The sequence below is a fragment of the Squalius cephalus genome (assembly GCF_949319135.1).
Source record: "Squalius cephalus genome assembly, chromosome: 15".
Lineage (NCBI taxonomy): Eukaryota > Metazoa > Chordata > Actinopteri > Cypriniformes > Leuciscidae > Squalius > Squalius cephalus.
This window is the reverse complement of record NC_137136.1, coordinates 33,398,724-33,419,410: the sequence shown is the minus strand read 5'-3', so window position 1 is coordinate 33,419,410 and position 20,687 is coordinate 33,398,724. Positions and strand designations below refer to the sequence as shown.

General features: G+C 40.5%; 1 protein-coding gene across 1 annotated transcript in view; it reads left to right on the top strand.

Moving 5' to 3' along the window:
* Positions 1-20,687, top strand: part of ascc3 (activating signal cointegrator 1 complex subunit 3) — a 256,025-nt gene that overhangs the window by 217,324 nt on the left and 18,014 nt on the right. Inside the window, exons 35-37 of the mRNA XM_079894249.1 lie at positions 7,426-7,537; positions 16,398-16,532; positions 19,835-20,059. Coding sequence (XP_079750375.1) covers positions 7,426-7,537; positions 16,398-16,532; positions 19,835-20,059 — 472 coding nt within the window. The remainder of the gene's footprint in view (positions 1-7,425; positions 7,538-16,397; positions 16,533-19,834; positions 20,060-20,687) is intronic.

The following is a 20,687-nucleotide window of genomic DNA, read 5'->3' as shown; positions in this document are numbered from 1 at the left end:
TGAACCATCCTCGCCATGCACTTCACCCCAGCTGCCGTTTGCCATTCGTTTTGTAGGTCACTTGATTTCATCCTACGGTTGTTTAGTGACATTCGAATGAGTTGGCGGTCACCCCGGTCAGTGGAGAGTCGTTTTCGCCCTCGGCCGGTCTGTAGCTGTGTTGTCCCCAATGTCGGATGCTTGACCTTGTTCTTATGAACCGCCGTCTTTGAAATTTTAAGTATGGAAGCAACCCGACGCTCACTGTATCCCTCTGCCAGTAAAGCCAGAACTGAACCCTTCTTTTCCTCACTCAAATCTTTCCTTTTCAACTCTTTTGGCGTGGTCAATAGTTATTTTTGGATTCCAAGTACTTTTGAGGTACTATAGCACTGTTTTTGCCATCCAGCTGGTCCTATAGTGATGACCACAGCAGAGGTTTTTATACTTCTCCTCATTAAATAAGATTTGGATCAGGTGATCACCTAATCAGCATGTGTGCCTGTGTTGGGATTCAACAGACACAGTCAAATGTGCAGTGGTCTCTTCATTTTTTCCAGAGCTGTGTATACATGGGGTGTAACGGTACACAAGCATGACGCTTCGTACCTCGGTGTTGAAGTCACGGTACAGTACGGGTTCGGTACAGCGGGGGGGAGAAAACTAAACACAAAATTGCTTCTTCTTTTTTTAACAAATGTGTATGTGTTTAAATAAGTTCTATTATAATTAAAATTTTCCAAAGGATAAAAAAATATATCTTAGCTAATGCTGTAAAGTATATAGGGAGTCCTTAATTACACATTACTATAATATTAAAGGTTGCAATTAACAACAGAGCCCAAATTATTAAATTCACTTGCTATTTATTTTTAGATATAGTAATCAACACACAAATAAATAAAAATAAAAAAGCACATACTGTAAAGTGCACATAAGGCAGGTTTTGCATTACCTTCTAAATCTAATTATAAAGTTTATTTTCTACTCCAATTAATTTTTGAATCTTGTGCCCATCCTTAATTAATATTAGTTTATGTAGTAATAATTTCATGAAATCATAAAGTAATAATGAGCAATACTGTTTTCATAAATGAACATAAACTTAGATAAAAGATTTTATACAAAAAATTATATTATTGGGTGTTTCTTTTTTTTTTCCCCACCAGGAAAGTTTTAGAATTTCTGTCAAATATCATATTAATATATTTTAGATTTTCTCCAAGTGCTTTAATAGTTTAGTTTGTTTAATGTTTTTCATTTTATTTCTTTTGCCATTAAAACAACCTTTGGTGCTAAAATGACTAACATTATTCTAGATTAATAATGCTGTAAGAAATCATTCTTTGTTAGTTCATGATAGCTTATGCATTAGCTGTCGTTAATGAAGATTAGATAAGACTTGCTTTGATAGATGTGTACACACAGAAAAAGACATTTCAGTGGACTTTTCATTGAAATGTCAGCAAACACATTAACATTACCACATGCACATACTGGATGTGTTTTGATATAGGTTGCATTAGATGGCTCTACAAATAAACAAATAGAAAATAGTCTGGCTCAATAATTCAAATAAACAAACAGCGTGAATTCAAGGAAAATTAGAGTTATTACTTGTTTTGTTAATTGGCCTTGTGGGAAATCCAAGCTGTTCGGTGAATCCGCAGTGACTGGACTGCAGACAAGACAGAAAAACATCACAGGGATCATTACTGACTGTGTTTCCATGGCAGCGTCATCTCCGGACACACTGGCCACAGTTTACACCTCCATCACAAAACAAGGGCTGAGAGATCACACACACACTCACACACACCAGCCTCACAGGGTCATATAGGGCAGAACCGACATCTGCGATGAATAGAAGAAGATGATTCCAGAACATTCCACTGACATTTGCACGCCTGTCAGGCCACATTAAACATAAAGACCTGTGTGTGCCCTCTCCCTTACTGCAAACACCCCCAAACACACAGCGAGTCCTCAGGTACTGTAATAACTGAGGCAACGTAACTCTTTTTATAGGCCATATTTTTCTGCACTTTTCATTTACATTTTTTCCATGTTGTTAAGTCAGATAGATAGATAGATAGATAGATAGATAGATAGATAGATAGATAGATAGATAGATAGATAGATAGATAGATAGATAGATAGATAGTGCTTTTTACAATACAGATTGTTTCAAAGCAGCTTTATAGAGATAACAGGAAAATAATGGAAAAAAGTTTGTTTCTAGAAGAAAATAGCATCACAGAAAAAAAATATGTTTTGAAATGTATTTATTTTTGCTTCATCTGAATGGGATGACACTTGGTGACTTTTGTCCCATTAGTTATGTGAGCACAAAAAAAATCATGGACAATATTTGGATGTGTTAAAGGGTCAAAAATAAAAAGTAACACTTTGTACCTTCACAGTCAAAAATGACAGACATAGGAAATTAATGGGAAATATGAAAAAAAATATGAAAACTCAGAAAACCTTTAGGTGGTACAAACTTTGCAAGTTTGAAAAAAAAAAAATTGCAGCAATGAAAGGGATTAATCAAAAACATTTTGAGTGCAAAAATAACATTTAACTGCAAAATGTTTGTCTAAAGTGTTTTGAATTTTTGTTTTTTTATTAACAACCAAATACTGAGTAACAAAAATGCTTTCCATATGTTCCCTTTCTTACAAAATGTTAATGTTTGTTTATAATAGTAATGCAAAACCTGATACCTATATAACAAAACATATCTAAACCTTGACAAAAAGTAATCTTTTAGAATGTATATCTAAATGCAAAAAGAAATTATGTCTAAAAACTACTAGGAAATCTAAAAGCCTCTCTATATATTTCTACAGGGAGCTATACAGGTGGTGACACCGTGACATCACACTTATTCAAATGAACCGCACTAACAGAGCAATCGCACCAGAGTTTGTCTTAATCAAACCAAACCTGCCAAGTGTGAACACACACAATTGGACTTTTTTAGTACTTTTTAGTACAAGATATTTTGGGTTCCTCGTGATACAAAGTGTATCCCAATTCACATAATCATGCACTATTCTGTGACGTTTTGCAGTATAAATAAAGTGAGTAGTGAGTTCACACCAAGTGGCAACCTCCCGCTCTCTCTCTCGTGAATCCCACACGGAAGTGACTTAAACTGCACTTCATCGACTGGCCACTAGAGACAGGCTCTAAAGGAGAGTCAACCCCATTAACCCCCATGTTAAAATAGCAAACTTTACAGCAGGAAAAAATATGTTTACAGCCTGGTACTAAAAGTATTTTTGGTCTGTAATGCTAATTTTACCCTTCATGTCAACTGTGAGGGGGGTGAATTGTTTTATAACTCATCCGTTTAAATTATACGAAGCCTTAAAGTTCTGCATAATTAAGGGCGTGGCCACATGAGTGACAGATGGATTGTCGGTGATGTCACTACTAGCCGTTTGCCTGCTGTCTGTTAGCGTCACTTCACCTCAGCTAATCCGCCTCGTTCCACATTTCCGTTTATCCGGGAGTTACGCGCGACTAAGATGGCGACGGCGGCTCCGCCCACTTTCGGCTTCAAAAATGCTCTTCAGAAACACTACGGCTGACGTCACGCACACTATGTCCATTGTTTTATACAGTCTATGGTTCACACTGAAAGTTACCAATAGAAAAAGTACACTTTAAATACCCAGATGATGCACTTAATTAACAGAAAAAACAAAGTGTTTAATGTTGGACACTTCATGAACTCAACTGTCGCAGATTTAATTACGTAGCGAAGGGGGAGGAGCTATAAGATTCTGATGTTGAATGACAAAATAACCACATAGAATTCAAAAACTGCACAGTTGAGTGCATAAGTGCATAGTGTATAAGTGCATCATTTGGGACGCAACTAGTTTCTTTAAACCGTGTGATTTCACTGTGTCTGCATGACTAGCTGAGAATAATGATAATGTGTGAGGGTTGATGACGTCCTCGGAGAGCATTTTAGCATGTTGCCATGGCTTTTTCTTTTTAAATGTCATTTAAAAACAGCACAACAGCTTCTTTCCAGTAAGGTTGCACATTAATAATAGGACGCACAGCTCCATTTGGCACATCTCCATCTATCTGTGTGTTTCTGTGGCACATCACCTTCACACGAGCCGTGATTGACTGGATCTGAGCAGTTTTAAGCGCACAGGAGCCCCAGAGGACTCATAAGCACCTCACATCAGCTAAACTAACAGCAGGCATTTCATCAGACGTATAGGTGTTCACTACAGCCGTCTGAGAGAAACACATCACTGCAACGCCACCATGCCCTTTATCCTTTATTATGCTGTAATAATACAGATCATGTAGTGCTGACATTCACAGTTAAATGAGTCTTGATCTGGTAGGATTAAAGTTTGATTTGAGTTTTTGTTCTTAACATGCATAAATTATGCATATTAGTACCTTAAAGTCTTCTAAAGTTACACTATGTACAGTAACAAGCTTTTACACATTTATTTTTGCAAATTTTTTCTAAAAATATCACTATTAATGTCCAAATTTACCAATAAAGCTAAACTGTAATCATTCAATATAGCTCGGTTTATTGCAAGCATGTTTAATGGTTAATATGCACTACCCTTCAAAGACATTAATACTTTTATTTTGCATAGATATAGTAAATTGATCAAAAGTAATACTACAGACATTTATAATGTTATATTTCCATTTCAGACAAGTTCTGTTCATTTGAACGTTATTTCTTTGAAAAGTATCACAGTTTCCACAAAAATATGAAGCAGCACAACTGTTTTCAACATTGATAGTTATCAGAATGTTTCTTAAGCATCAAATCATCATATTAGAGTGATTTCTGAAGGATCATGTGACACTGAAGACTGGAGTAATGATGCTGAAAATTCAGCTTTGGTCACAGGAATAAATTACAGTTTATCGTATATTCACATAGAAATCAGTTAATTTCATTTGTAATAATAGTTCACGATATCACTTTTTTTGACTATTTTTTATCAAATAAATGTAGCTTTGGTGAGCATAAGAGACGTCTTTTAAAAACATTTTAAAAAATCTTAATTATTCCAAACTTTTGACTGGTAGTTTAAAGAAATTTAGAATAATTGTCAATATATACTCTGTTTAATTACAAATAATTATATATATGTATGTATGTATGTATGCATGTATGTATGTGTGTGTGTGTGTTTGTGTGTGTGTGTATATATATATATATATATATATATATATATATATATATATATATATATACTGGACACAACTATATCCAGCTGGTGTTTGATGACTAGTCCCGCCACTTTAACTAGAAGCTTATAACAATCAGGCTGTGGTCTGTTGATTAATATCATTTACAAAACTGTTTTGGCAAAACTCACTTTCATTTTCACTTTTATTTCATCTGCAATATGCATAATTGTCTGTTTTTGTTTTTAATGACAAACCATATTTCGTGAAAATTGATTAGAAGGAACCGTTTACTTTCATGTGGGCTAGTTACGGGTGGATCTTTCCAGTAAGACAAATACTTATTAAAGTCTGTAGTGTGTAGCACCTACAGCTCTGCATTTCCTTCAGTAGGCTAATGCAGAATAGGCTGTTCACACACCAGTCTTAAACACACAGCAGCAGAAAAGCTGCTTGTTTGGTTGTAATGATCAGAGAGATGGTTTGGCTGAACAGTCAGTTCTTCTCCAGCTGCGTCTCAAAGGTTTGTCTGTGGAAGTATGTGATGCTATGAAAAATTCAAAAGGGTGTGTAGACCTGTGGCCTTTTAATCGCAGACTATGTCCTTTCTCACACACACACACACACACACACCGGCCCTGGAAATTATCCGCGCGTGTGTGTGTGTGCGCGTGTGCATGTGTGCATGTGTACGTGTGTGCGTGTATGCGTATGCTGATCATTATTTACATGGACATCTTTATTTACATATCACTACGATATTTTTTCAAAATATTAACACACACAGATCATGTTATCAATACTTCTGAGATTTTGAGTGCTGAAAAAAATTTAGCAGTTTCTACAGAATATTCTATAGAATATACAGAAAATTATTCTCTCTCTCTCTCTCTCTATCACACACACACACACACACACACACACACACACACGAACAGCAGGAGAAATGTTTGCCATCACTCAGAGTTAATGAAGTGCATAGTTGTGTGTGTATCTCATGTGGTTGCTCTTACAGCTTTGCTGAGCATGGAAGTGATTTCGGCTCTCCAGCAAATCTGGGAATGATTTTGCAGGAAAGCATTGCTTTTCTGGAGGTGTTGTGTTTTTGAATAAACACCCACCTGTGCTGTCAAAGTATCTCTCTCAGTATCATATGCATTATTGCTTACACTATATTGATAAATACATTCTTTAAGGTATTTATTAAGGATGCATGTCATATTGGCCAATATCCCTTTTTTAAGTGCATCACTCAATATTCCCCAACTCCAACATTAAATTTCTATAAAGATCACAAATTAACGTGATGTGATTGTCAGCATTACGATGTGCATTATGATATGATTTTACATAAATACATACATTTGTAAAGTTTATGGAGATGCAGCAGAAAAAGACTTGTTGGTTATTAAGCTCTCTGTTTAGATTTTGATTTGATTTCTATTAATGCTGGATAATTCTTTTACCAGTGTGTCACTTTAGTGAAAGATTTGCTGTTCACTTTGAGAAGTGCTGTTTTCTTCACACATGAAGAACAGGAGATATGCATTTAGAATACGTCATTATTTCTGCCTTTAAATCTGCATGAAAATAATTGAAATTAATGTGACATTAATCTTTGGTCTGTTGTCTCATGCCGCCATTGCATTATCCAGCAAGCTTATTACATTTTACTCTGTAGTGCACAGCTGTAGTGTGAACAGTGTTTTTTGTTGTTGTTGTTGTTTGTTTTAAATAGCCAAAATATATTTTAAAAATATGAAATAGATTTATAACATCAGACAAAATCAAATTCCAGTAAAAATAGCCAAGCATCCTTCAAAATAATAACTTCAGCTGATTAGCAAAACTGCATTAAAAAATGCAAACAAATGAAAGCTTTTTAGAGGATCATTTTAAATAAAAGTGTATTTTGTCTAATGGCACTGGCAGATTTTTTGTTTAAAACATATATTAATATCTTCACCTCATTCATATCTTATCCAATATACACTAATAATTGATGCAGCTGTTGTATACTTCAGAAGTTTATATCCAGTGAAATTATCTGGTAAATTTGTCTTATTTTAAGCATGTTTAGATATTTTTACAAGAAAATAAGATACTCAATATGACACTCAGAATCATCAAAGATACTCATTAAGAAGATTACAGATCAAAATCCTATTAAAATAAGCAGATTTTCTGTGTTGAATATTGCCGATGAGTCATTTTAGTGTGTTCCACTTTTAACTGCTCTCTCTTTGTTCTCAGCTACTATAATTTGGATGACACCAGCCATGAAACCATTAACAAATACCTTTCAACCCTGGTGGAGAGGAGCCTGAGAGACCTGGAGTGCTCGTACTGCATGGAGATACAGCAGGTATTTCTACACGCTGCCCAGTTCTGGTTTGATCATTTATGCGTTTACATTTACATTTAGTCATTTAGCAGACGACTTTATCCAAAGCAACTTACAAAATGAGGAATACAGCAAGCGAGTCATCATGAAGAGGCAAAAAACAACACAAGAAGTGCTCAAAATACAATGTTTCAGACATTGCTTAGAGTAGCATAAGCCAGACAAGGGAGGATTAAAGGAAAAGGAAATAGTTTTTGTTGTGTTTTTTAATGAATTGAATTGTTCACAGAAGAGATGAGTTTCCAGCTGTCTTTTGAATGTTGTCAGGGATTCTGAGTTATTTGTTCATTATTTCTGTTATTATCAGCTGTTACTACTGCAATATTATTTCCTAGTTTGATGTTATTATTTAGGTCAGAGTTGCCACATCTGTAGTCATGAGAATTGTTACATCAGGTCAATTTCAAACCCTTGCGAGCGTTTTGGGGATCATGGGTAATTCATTAGCTGCATCCCAATTCTAAGGCTCTTTCCTACAAATGTGCCCTTTTTTCCCTGAGCTGCAAATGTGAGAACGAGCCTATCCCAAGTTCCCCTTCGTCTGCTCACTATGACGTACGTAAGAAGTGATTCTGACGAATGGGGATCTCACTCGAGAGCCTATCTACAATCTCCAATGCACATTGGCATGCGACGCGAGCATATAATGAACGGCAGGTGTATCACATCCTTGTCTTTCACTTCGGAGCCGGACGGTGAATGCTGTTCCTGCTCTGCAATCTTATCTGAGAGTGTTTTAACTTCAAAAGATGAGTCTGCTTCTTCAGGAGAATGCCTCTTCAAGCTGGTGTGGGTGCTACAGCACAGACAGCGCTGGCCGCGATCTCACAGAGAGCAGCTGTTTTCACAGCTCAGAATGTTGCGCCTTCAATGAGAATGTGAGTGTTCACATCAGGCTTGCACTATCATCCTGTTTGTGTAGCCGTGGTCATCCCTGGGTGCTTCAGCCCCAGAGAGCGCAGTTTCCTGAAAGAGCATACACGGGTTGACACTGCGTCATTTTCAAGATGTCATTCAGACCATGTGTTGCTGGATGCGGTCGTTTCCTATCCTCATATGACGGCCATGATCACTGTTTTACATGCCTGGGCTTAATCGTGTTGAGACTGCGTTTGTGGGTGGTTCATGTTCTCTCATGAGAGCATGATCACGTCTGCACGTTGTTCGTCTCCCCTTTCTCGTAAAGGCTTAAGCCGCTCAGCATGCCGTGTGACGTCGAGCTGCCGGCTGACAGCGCGGGTTGTCACAGCAACCCAGCGCGCGTTGTTCGGCGCTCTAGATGCGCGGTTGAGACTCAAGTGCCTCAAACGAGGTGGAGTCCCCATGCCTATTCCCAAATCTAGTTCCTCTTCTGGTGGCCACCAGAAAAGGGCTACTTTGGCTAATAGCATTGGTGATCTGAGGATTACAGTGAGCGTTCCCCGACGAGACCACCGCCTCGTCAGTCCCCTGCGAAAAAATAAAACTGTCACAGCCAGCTCTACTGTGACGTTGCGCTTTCGCAGGAAGACGATGCCACCTGTCTCTGCAGCCCTGAGACGGGAGACCCAGAGTCAGCTGCTCTTCCCTGGTGGAGGGCCGGGCGGAGAATCTTTTGTTTGTTCAAATTCTGGTCCACTGCTGGCGTCTCAGCAGCTTCTCTGGGTCTCGAGGGCGTGGATGGCAGTGAGCGACGCTTTCATGCCTTGCCACTCCCGTCCCCCTATGTCGCCAGCGGGCAGCAGTGTGCGCTTCGGGGACGCCACCAGGCCTTCCCACGCATCCTCTGCCCCACTCTGGCCGCCTCAGTGCCTCCCAAGCCGAGTCCCTGTGTTCCACCTCGCTACCCCACCCCGGGTACGTCTGTGGTCCTATTGGTCCCGCTTGCACGGTGTCTGGGAGCATGGCAAGCATGCGATTCAGTTCGTCCAGTACCCACCTAAGTTCAGCGGCATCCACTTCACCTCTGTGTGGAGTTGCGATGCTCCTGTCTTGCGGGCAGAGATCGATGTCCTACTGGCGAAGGACTTGATCGAGCTGGTCCCTCCAGCCGATATGAGGACAGGGTTCTACAGCCCCTACTTCATTGTACCCAAGAAAGGCGGTGGGTTACGACCGATCTTGAACCTGCAAACCTTGTATCGGGCCCTGCACAAGCTCCCGTTCAAGATGTTAACACCCCCTAAGCAAATATGCGTTTCCCCCCGTGAGCCTTCTCAGGGAGGCTCAGGGAGGACGAGGAGCAGGTCTTGTTAGTTGCGCCGTATTTTCCCAATTCCCAGAACTCCTCGCGACAGCCCCTCCTTGGCCCATTCCTCTGAGGAAGGACCTGCTTTCTCAGAGACGGGGCACTCTATGGCACCCACGTCCAGACCTCTGGAAACTCCATGTCTGGTCCATAGACGGGATTCGGAGGTTCTAGGTGACCTACCCCAGACGGGCCCCCTCAATGAGGCGCCTCTATGCACTGAAGTGGAACCTGTTCGTTGAATGGTGTTCTTCCCACCGGGAAGACCCCCAAGGATGTCCGATCAGAGTCGTGCTTTCTTTCCTGCAAGATGGGTTGGAGCGAAGGCTGTCTCCCTCCACCCTCAAAGTGTATGTTGCCGCTATCGCCGCACTTCACGATGCAGTTAAAGGTAAGGCATTGGGAAAGCATGACCTAATCGTCAGGTTCCTGAGGGGAGCGAGAAGACTGAATCCCCCCCCCCCCTCATACCCTCTTGGGACCTGTCTCTGGTGCTCAGCGCACTGCAGAGACCTCCCTTTGAACCACTGCAGTCAGCTGAGTTAAAGATCCTGTCACTAAAGACAGTGCTTCTGACTGCTCTGGCTTCTATCAAGAGGGTAGAGGACCTGCAAGCATTTTCAGTCAACGAATTGTGCCTAGAATTCAGGCCGGCCAACTATCACGTTGTCCTGAGACCCCGGGCTTGGATACGTGTCCAAGGTTCCTACCACTCCCTTCAGCCAGCAGAAGGGAAAGGTTGTCTCCAAGCAGAGGATGGCCCACTGGATAGTGGATGCCATCGCCTTGGCTTACGAAGCCCATGGCGTGCCTTGCCCGTTCTGGTTGTGAGCACACTCAACTAGAAGTGTAGCTTCCTCCTGGGCATAGGCTCAAGGCGCCTCGCTGACAGATTTTTGTAGAGCTGCGGGCTGGTCGACACCTAACACGTTCGCTAGATTCTATAGCCCCCGTGTAGAGCTGGTGTCTTCCCGTATACTCACCACTGGCCAGTAGCGCGAAGAACCCGTTCTTAGTGTCGGCTTGCAACGCCACTCCCACCCTGCTGGGCCGGATATGTGCGTCTATTTGCTGCAGTAGTGTTCTCCAGAAATGGCTTACCCTGTTGAGTTCCTCCATCACCCCTGCGGCAGTTCGACGTTGCGGAGCGTCTGATGCCAGGCCTACACTCGTATGCATTGAGGAACCTGTGCTAGGCTGTCCATATGTAGCTGTCCCTGCGGCGACCCCATATGTGTATTCCTCCATGATCAGCTCCTCTGTGGACGAGCCCATGTCTATTCCACAACAGAGCCCACTCTGTCGTCTCTGCTGGTGTTCTTTCCCCCCTATAACTAGGCTGGAACCACCCCAGAGACTACCATAATGTTGTACTATCCTGCTAGTCCATATGTGTAACCGTCACAGTGCCTCCCTCCGGGTTAGGATGTGACTTCCGCAGCGTTCCCTTCCCCAAGGGCACGCTTTCCCAGCATTATCCAATAAGTCACACTGAGTGGGTCTTGCGGAACAATGCTCAAGCGGAGCGCTGGAAGGGCCAGCAGCAGTGGTGTTTTGGTAGATATCCCCATTCATCAGAATCACTTCTGACGTACGTCATAGTGAGTTGACGAAGGGGAACGTCTCGGTTACGTATGGTAACCCTCGTTCCCCGAGGAGGGAACGGAGACGTACGTCCCCTCGCCACAGTTGCTGAGCTTCCGCTGTACGGCCGAGTCACAAGTCCGGCTCCTCAGCGATACACAGCAGCTGGTGCAATTATCACATGTCAATGTGCATTGGGTTGTTTAGTTACATTTGAAGTAGATAGGCTCTCGAGCGAGTTCCCCATTCGTCAGAATCACTTCTGACATACGTCTCCGTTCCCTCCATGGGGAACGAGGGTTACCACACGTAACCGAGACGATTCATTGCACGTTGGTGACGACTGCAATTCTTTTTTTCTTTTTTTTTTTGAAAATGCCGGGTTACACCTATAATTGTTGGGTTTCAACTTACTCTAATATCTAACAATACAAATGTTTTTTTTTTTTGTCTTTAAAAGACACTTTAGTGCTATTTGTATGTTGACACATCTTACCAATATGCGATTTTATAGATGGTTTATACTCTTTTATATGTACAGAAATGGACCACGGTGAACATATTTAGACAGGTTTTGTTTTCAGACAGTTGTATATAACTTTCAAAAAAGTTTAGTATAAAGACACAAGTATAAAGTACAACGAGCAATCCTCTGTAGGCTAGACCCTATCATTTGACAACACTCGGTCTGACCTTTGTGTGACCTTTGAAGTCTCTGTTATTCAAAGGATGCAGTGTCTGAATTGGGACACAACTATTGTGTTTGCATGAAACCAATCCCAGAATGCCAAGTAACAAGCTTATCAAAAATCGTCTGAATTGGAGATTTAAATATTTATAATGATTATGAGTATATTCAATATTGACAACAAATTGTAACTAGCAAACTATTTTTATCACACCAATTTTTTTGTGTATGTAAATACATTGTGTGTAGTGTTCAGAGTAGGGCTGTGAAACGATTAACCGCATCCAAAATTAAAGTTTGTGTTTACATAATATATGTGTGTGTGTGTACTATGTATAATTATTTTGTATATATAAATACACACACATGCATGTATATATTTAAGAAAAAATTGTTATTTATATATAAAATATTTATAAATTATATAAATTATATATAAATATATATTTACAGCATATACATTCAAATATTTCTTAAATATATACATGCATGTCTCAGAAGTCATGTAAATTAACAGTTTTGACTGGAGGAATGTGTTCTTGACCTGTCCTGAGTTGGCCTGTATCTCGACCTGTGTTGTGTTCATCAGTGACTGTGTTCATCAGTGACTGTGTTGTCGTGTTCATCAGTGACTGTGTTCATCAGTGACTGTGTTGTTGTGTTCATCAGTGACTGTGTTGTCGTGTTCATCAGTGACTTTGTTCATCAGTGACTGTGTTCATCAGTGACTGTGTTGTCGTGTTCATCAGTGACTGTGTTCATCAGTGACTGTGTTCATCAGTGACTGTGTTCATCAGTGACTGTGTTCATCAGTGACTGTGTTGTTGTGTTCATCAGTGACTGTGTTCATCAGTGACTGTGTTCATCAGTGACTGTGTTGTTGTGTCCATCACTGACTGTGTTCATCACTGACTGTGTTCATCAGTGACTGTGTTCATCAGTGACTGTTTATCAGTGACTGTGTTGTTGTGTTCATCAGTGACTGTGTTGTCGTGTTCATCAGTGACTGTGTTCATCAGTGACTGTGTTGTTGTGTTCATCAGTGACTGTGTTCATCAGTGACTGTGTTCATCAGTGACTGTGTTCATCAGTGAATGTGTTGTCATGTTCATCACTGACTGTGTTCATCAGTGACTGTTTATCAGTGACTGTGTTGTTGTGTTCATCAGTGACTGTGTTGTTGTGTTCATCAGTGACTGTGTTCATCAGTGACTGTGTTCATCAGTGACTGTGTTGTTGTGTCCATCACTGACTGTGTTCATCACTGACTGTGTTCATCAGTGACTGTGTTCATCAGTGACTGTTTATCAGTGACTGTGTTGTTGTGTTCATCAGTGACTGTGTTCATCAGTGACTGTGTTCATCAGTGACTGTGTTGTTGTGTTCATCACTGACTGTGTTCATCAGTGACTGTGTCCATCACTGACTGTGTTCATCAGTGACTGTGTTCATCAGTGACTGTTTATCAGTGACTATGTTGTTGTGTTCATCAGTGACTGTGTTCATCAGTGACTGTGTTGTTGTGTTCATCAGTGACTGTGTTCATCAGTGACTGTGTTCATCAGTGACTGTGTTGTCATGTTCATCAGTGACTGTTTATCAGTGAATGTGTCGTGTTCATCAGTGACTGTGTTCATCAGTGAATGTGTTGTCGTGTTCATCAGTGACTGTGTTCATCAGTGAATGTGTTGTGTTCATCAGTGACTGTGTTCATCAGTGAATGTGTTGTCGTGTTCATCAGTGACTGTGTTCATCAGTGAATGCGTGTCATGTTCATCAGTGACTGTGTTCATCAGTGAATGTGTCGTGTTCATCAGTGACTGTGTTCATCAGTGAATGCGTGTCATGTTCATCAGTGACTGTGTTCATCAGTGAATGCGTGTCATGTTCATCAGTGAATGTGTTCATCAGTGAATGTGTTGTGTTCATCAGTGACTGTGTTCATCAGTGAATGTGTTGTGTTCATCAGTGACTGTGTTCATCAGTGAATGTGTTGTGTTCATCAGTGACTGTGTTCATCAGTGACTGTGTTCATCAGTGAATGTGTTCATCAGTGACTGTGTTCATCAGTGAATGTGTTCATCAGTGAATGTGTTCATCAGTGACTGTGTTCATCAGTGAATGTGTTCATCAGTGAATGTGTTCATCAGTGACTGTGTTCATCAGTGAATGTGTTCATCAGTGAATGCGTGTCATGTTCATCAGTGACTGTGTTCATCAGTGAATGTGTTGTGTTCATCAGTGACTGTGTTCATCAGTGAATGTGTTCATCAGTGACTGTGTTCATCAGTGAATGTGTTCATCAGTGAATGTGTTGTCGTGTTCATCAGTGACTGTGTTCATCAGTGAATGTGTTGTGTTCATCAGTGACTGTGTTCATCAGTGAATGCGTGTCATGTTCATCAGTGACTGTGTTCATCAGTGAATGCGTGTCATGTTCATCAGTGACTGTGTTCATCAGTGAATGTGTTGTGTTCATCAGTGACTGTGTTCATCAGTGACTGTGTTCATCAGTGAATGTGTTGTCATGTTCATCAGTGACTGTGTTCATCAGTGACTGTGTTCATCAGTGAATACGTTGTCGTGTTCATCAGTGACTGTGTTCATCAGTGACTGTGTTCATCAGTGAATGTGTTGTCGTGTTCATCAGTGACTGTGTTCATCAGTGACTGTGTTCATCAGTGACTGTGTTCATCAGTGAATGTGTTGTCGTGTTCATCAGTGACTGTGTTCATCAGTGACTGTGTTCATCCGTGAATGTGTTGTCGTGTTCATCAGTGACTATGTTGTCGTGTTCATCAGTGACTGTGTTCATCAGTGACTGTGTTCATCAGTGACTGTGTTGTCATGTTCATCAGTGACTGTGTTCATCAGTGACTGTGTTCATCAGTGAATGTGTTGTCGTGTTCATCAGTGACTGTGTTCATCAGTGACTGTGTTCATCAGTGAATGTGTTGTCGTGTTCATCAGTGACTGTGTTCATCAGTGACTGTGTTCATCAGTGAATGTGTTGTCGTGTTCATCAGTGACTGTGTTCATCAGTGACTGTGTTCATCAGTGAATGTGTTGTCGTGTTCATCAGTGACTATGTTGTCGTGTTCATCAGTGACTGTGTTCATCAGTGACTGTGTTCATCAGTGAATGTGTTGTCATGTTCATCAGTGACTGTGTTCATCAGTGAATGCGTGTCATGTTCATCAGTGACTGTGTTCATCAGTGACTGTGTTCATCAGTGAATGTGTTGTTGTGTTCATCAGTGACTGTGTTCATCAGTGACTGTGTTCATCAGTGAATGCGTGTCATGTTCATCAGTGACTGTGTTCATCAGTGAATGCGTGTCATGTTCATCAGTGACTGTGTTCATCAGTGACTGTGTTCATCAGTGAATGTGTTGTTGTGTTCATCAGTGACTGTTGTCATGTTCATCAGTGACTGTGTTCATCAGTGAATGCGTGTCATGTTCATCAGTGACTGTGTTGTCGTGTTCATCAGTGACTGTGTTCATCAGTGACTGTGTTCATCAGTGACTATGTTGTCGTGTTCATCAGTGACTGTGTTCATCAGTGACTGTGTTCATCAGTGACTGTGTTGTCATGTTCATCAGTGACTGTGTTCATCAGTGAATGCGTGTCATGTTCATCAGTGACTGTGTTCATCAGTGAATGCGTGTCATGTTCATCAGTGACTGTGTTCATCAGTGACTGTGTTCATCAGTGAATGTGTTGTTGTGTTCATCAGTGACTGTTGTCATGTTCATCAGTGACTGTGTTCATCAGTGACTGTGTTCATCAGTGAATGTGTTGTCATGTTCATCAGTGACTGTGTTCATCAGTGACTGTGTTCATCAGTGACTGTGTTCATCAGTGAATGTGTTGTCGTGTTCATCAGTGACTGTGTTCATCAGTGACTGTGTTCATCAGTGACTGTGTTCATCAGTGACTGTGTTCATCAGTGAATGTGTTGTCGTGTTCATCAGTGACTGTGTTCATCAGTGAATGTGTTGTGTTCATCAGTGACTGTGTTCATCAGTGACTGTGTTCATCAGTGAATGTGTTGTCGTGTTCATCAGTGACTGTGTTCATCAGTGACTGTGTTCATCAGTGACTGTGTTCATCAGTGACTGTGTTCATCAGTGAATGTGTTGTCGTGTTCATCAGTGACTGTGTTCATCAGTGACTGTGTTCATCAGTGAATGTGTTGTCATGTTCATCAGTGACTGTGTTCATCAGTGAATGTGTTGTCATGTTCATCAGTGACTGTGTTGTTGTGTTAATCAGTGACTGTGTTGTCGTGTTAATCAGTGACTGTGTTGTTGTGTTCAGGACGGGCAGACCATCGACCCGCTGACCTACGGTCGCATCGCATCCTACTATTACCTGAAACACCAGACCATCCGCATGTTCAAAGAGCGTCTGAAGCCGGAGCTTCCCGTCCAGGATCTGCTGGCCGTCCTGTCGGTGAGCAAACACTCGTTTAAAAGCATCTCTCATCTTCTGCTCAGTGAAGCGTTCAGGGACAGTGCACTTTAAACACCAATGCATCACCACCTTCACTGGCCAACATCCTGACACAGTTAATGATTATTCCATGAGTCCAGTTTGGCTTGATACAGCTGAGCGCACACACACACTCACACACACACACACACACACACACACATAAGGGTTGGTGTGAAAATGATCAGCTCTTTACGCCCGCCTCATTAGAGTGCCTCGCTCTCACTGATCACAGACATAATTGAGACATAAAGGCTTTTCACACTCCACTGACGTCCTCACGACATGACATCTGTCTCACACTCGAGACACCGCACAACTGATGCAAACTATACTGTTAAAACATGTTCTTATAACCAGAGCTTTTGATATTAGAGAATATATTTTCACTTTCCACAAACGTGGTGTAAATTGGTGTCCTGTTACATTTATCTAAACATTAAAGGCACAAATATTTTAATTTCCAAATAGCCTAAATCTGAAATTCTGTTAGCCAGTGTTTTGTTTTTTTAAGAAAACAATGTTTATTTAATTTTTATAATTATTTAATGGTTATTGCTAGAAAATGATGCAATCAGTTTGTAGTTTTCAAAAATCTTGCCCCCAAATATTGACAGTTGTGTTGAAATCATTGAAATAGATCATCGAGCAGCGCAGATCGTTTTTTATTTTGATCTTCCGATGTAAACAAGTAACAATTTTGTCCAAAGTTTAAGCAATTTTCACTGACCCCTTTTAAAAAATGACAAAACATTTAACTTCATTATTTAGCTTTAAGCCATTTGGGGGGAAACCTGTTCTATCATTTTAATCACTTTGACCCAGAATTTTTTTTTTTTTTTTTTTTATTTATACACTAAGTTAATATTATATTATATTTATTATATTATAGTTTCCACTCAGACCTGTTGTTGAGGTGCAATCATGTACAGTAGTGGCCAAAAGTGATGTCCTGTCTAGGAAAATTGTAATTATTGAACCTTATTTAAATATTATTAAAAATGCCTTAAAGATTTTGTGATCGTATTTGTGCTTTGAGTCGATTATTATATCTGTGATAATAATGCAGTGAAACATGGCAAATTGTGCCGAAATATTTTTTGTTCAGGCTGTCATACCAAGAAATTATGAACAATTATAAAAAAATAAAGGTGAACCAATGAAATATTAGTAACTGATTATGTTGTAGTCGATGTATGCTTTTTTCCTTTTTAGAAATTATATAAGATTTATTGATAACATTGGCACTGTTTGAAAGTTCAAAACATAAAACAGACAAACTTCAAGTTTTTACATAAAAATGAACAAAATTTGCGACTTTATATTCGTATAAAATATAGTGATGCTATTTCAATGTTTGTAATATACTTTTCTCTGGAGTTTAATTAGTAACAAGCAAGCTATATGGACAGTTAATATCTTTTTGCATCAAAAATAACATAAAACAGTCAAGATTTTCCTTAATATCACCATGGCTTCCAGTTCAACATAAATAGAACATGTAGATTAAATTCATGTTCTTTTTATAACTTTATGCTCTCTGTGGCTAATAATAAAGGATCTGATTGCCTGTGTGATTCATTATATTATTTCTTGAAGATATCAGCTTTTAAATACTCCAGATAAGCATGAATAAAAAGTAAATCTAAAGATTCATTTAATGCGAGATTTTTTGTTATAACTGTGCAAGCAGCAATGAAGACGTTTTTACAGACAATCATTCTCCAGATTTATCCATAACCTTCCTAAAAGAATAAAAAACGACAAGAAGACATCAGAGCCTGTGACCGCAGAATGACCTGGGCAAACAGAAGAGTCTCAGATTACCTGATGCCACAAAAGATTCATCAGCTGAACTGGTCAAAATATAGAGATGAGAGGAGCTTTGAGTCATGTCTGTGAATATTAATGTGTGTGTGTGTGTGTTTGTGTGTCAGTAATAGGAAAAGAGCACATGTTAATGTGGTAATGACGCCTGAGGCAGCAGGGATAAATCACTGATCCTCACAGTTACATGTTTCCCGCTTGATTATCCACTTATTACATCTCGCTGTCTAACGCTTAACAAAAGCCTGACATGAGGTGGGCAGAACCCCCGTTTTCACTCTAACCAGTCGTTCAATAGCAACAAATGACCCCTGTGTGAGACGCCTCCCCCATCAGCCCCTCGTTCACCCGTATTGTCCTGTAATTACCGTGGAGCGCTTCATAATGAGACTCGAGTCAAGAGACACGAGCCCCCCTCGTCCCACCACTGCGGTCTTGACCTTCTCCAGTCCAACCGCCAATTAAAATCATACAACAACGCTATAAACGGTTAAATCGAGACTTTAGTGTGTGTGTGTGTGTGTGTGTGTGTGTGTGTGTGTGTGTGTGTGTGTGTGTGTGTGTGTGTGTGTGTGTGTGTGTCCAGTAGCTCAGGTGGTTGAGAAGGGGTTCGACTCCCAGATGAACATGCTGATGAAAAGTACAATTCTAATTATTGTATTCTGTAAGTTGTTTTAGATCACATGCATAAATAATAATATCCTACAATTTGAGCTCCTCCCACAAAAATCTGAACATTCCATGGATTTACGGCACTCAAGAAGCGACATCATTAGGGGTGTAACGATCCCCTCATGTCACGATTCGATACATATCGCGATACTGAACTCACGATACGATATTATTGCGATTCTCCAAGACATATGATAAAAGGTTAACAATGTACTGTTGATTAAAATGCTAAATTTGGTGTTACATTGTGTAAATGAATAGGATTGGACTTGGTGTTGAAACCCAATGCACAGGACAATAGAGACACCAGAATAACAATATTCATGATTCTGAAGCTGAAAATACAGAATTATTTTAGACTAATATGCTTGATCTCTCTCACTGACTATATATTTAAAATAATGTAGGCCACTTTTACTGGTAACATCAGACATTTGGCATAATCAGGACCCACAAATATTCCCCCATTGCATTATTATACATTATATTCAACATTATATATAGCAGTTTAATGTAGTACTAGACACTAAAACTCTGAAAACTTGAACTTTTTCTCACACAGTACATTTTCATTTTGGGTGAACTATCCACGATACATATTGTTGCATTATTGTATTGTGATGTGTGTTACACCTCTTCTGTTTACTAAACCTAGCCCTGTATCTCTTAATCTTTAACTGAATATAAGCTGGAAGTGGATCGTCGGGTGTTTTTGAGAAGTGAATGAGGTGTTCAGTGAATGCTGTGTGTGTGTGTGTTCTCAGGAAGCCGAGGAGTACGCCGAGCTCCCGGTCCGGCACAACGAGGACCAGTTGAACAGTGAACTGGCCCAGCGGCTCCCAATCCCGGTGAACCCGCACTCCTACGACAGCGCACACACCAAAACACACCTGCTCCTGCAGGCCCACTTCAGCCGCGCACAACTGCCCTGCAGCGACTACAGCACCGACACCAAAACGGCCCTGGACAACACCATACGCATCTGCCAGGTGTGTGTTCATATACGTGTGTGTGTGTGTGTGTGTGTGTGTGTGTGTGTGTGTGTGTGTGTGTGTGTGTGTGTGTGTGTGTGTGTGCGTGTGTGTGTGCTTATGTTCATCTGTCAGGTGTGTGTGTGTTCATATACGTGTGTGTGTGTGTGTGTGTGTGTGTGTGTGTGTGTGTGCTTATGTTCATCTGCCATGTGTGTGTGTGTGTGTGTGTGCTTATGTTCATCTGCCGTGTGTGTTCATATGTTCATATACGTGTGTGTACAGGTTTGACTATACTTTTGAGGGTCAAATGTCCTACTTGTATAGTGAAATATTATGACAACCAACTTGGGTTAGGCCACAGAAAATATCATTAACCTGATGTAAAATCAATGGAGGTCTATGCAATGTCCTCACTAATACAGTGAAACAAACATGTGTGTGTGTGCACACTTTTCCAAGACGGCATCCTAATGCTGCCCTGCCATCCGGTGTTATTCTGACGTGTGTAAACAGACTCGCAGTGCAACACACTGAGGACCGAGTGCCTGAAGTGTGGATATGATTTATGGATATTGGACTGTGAGGTCATTGGATGGTCATAAAACACTCTCCTCGGGGGCAGTCGTAAAAACCCTGCGCTCCG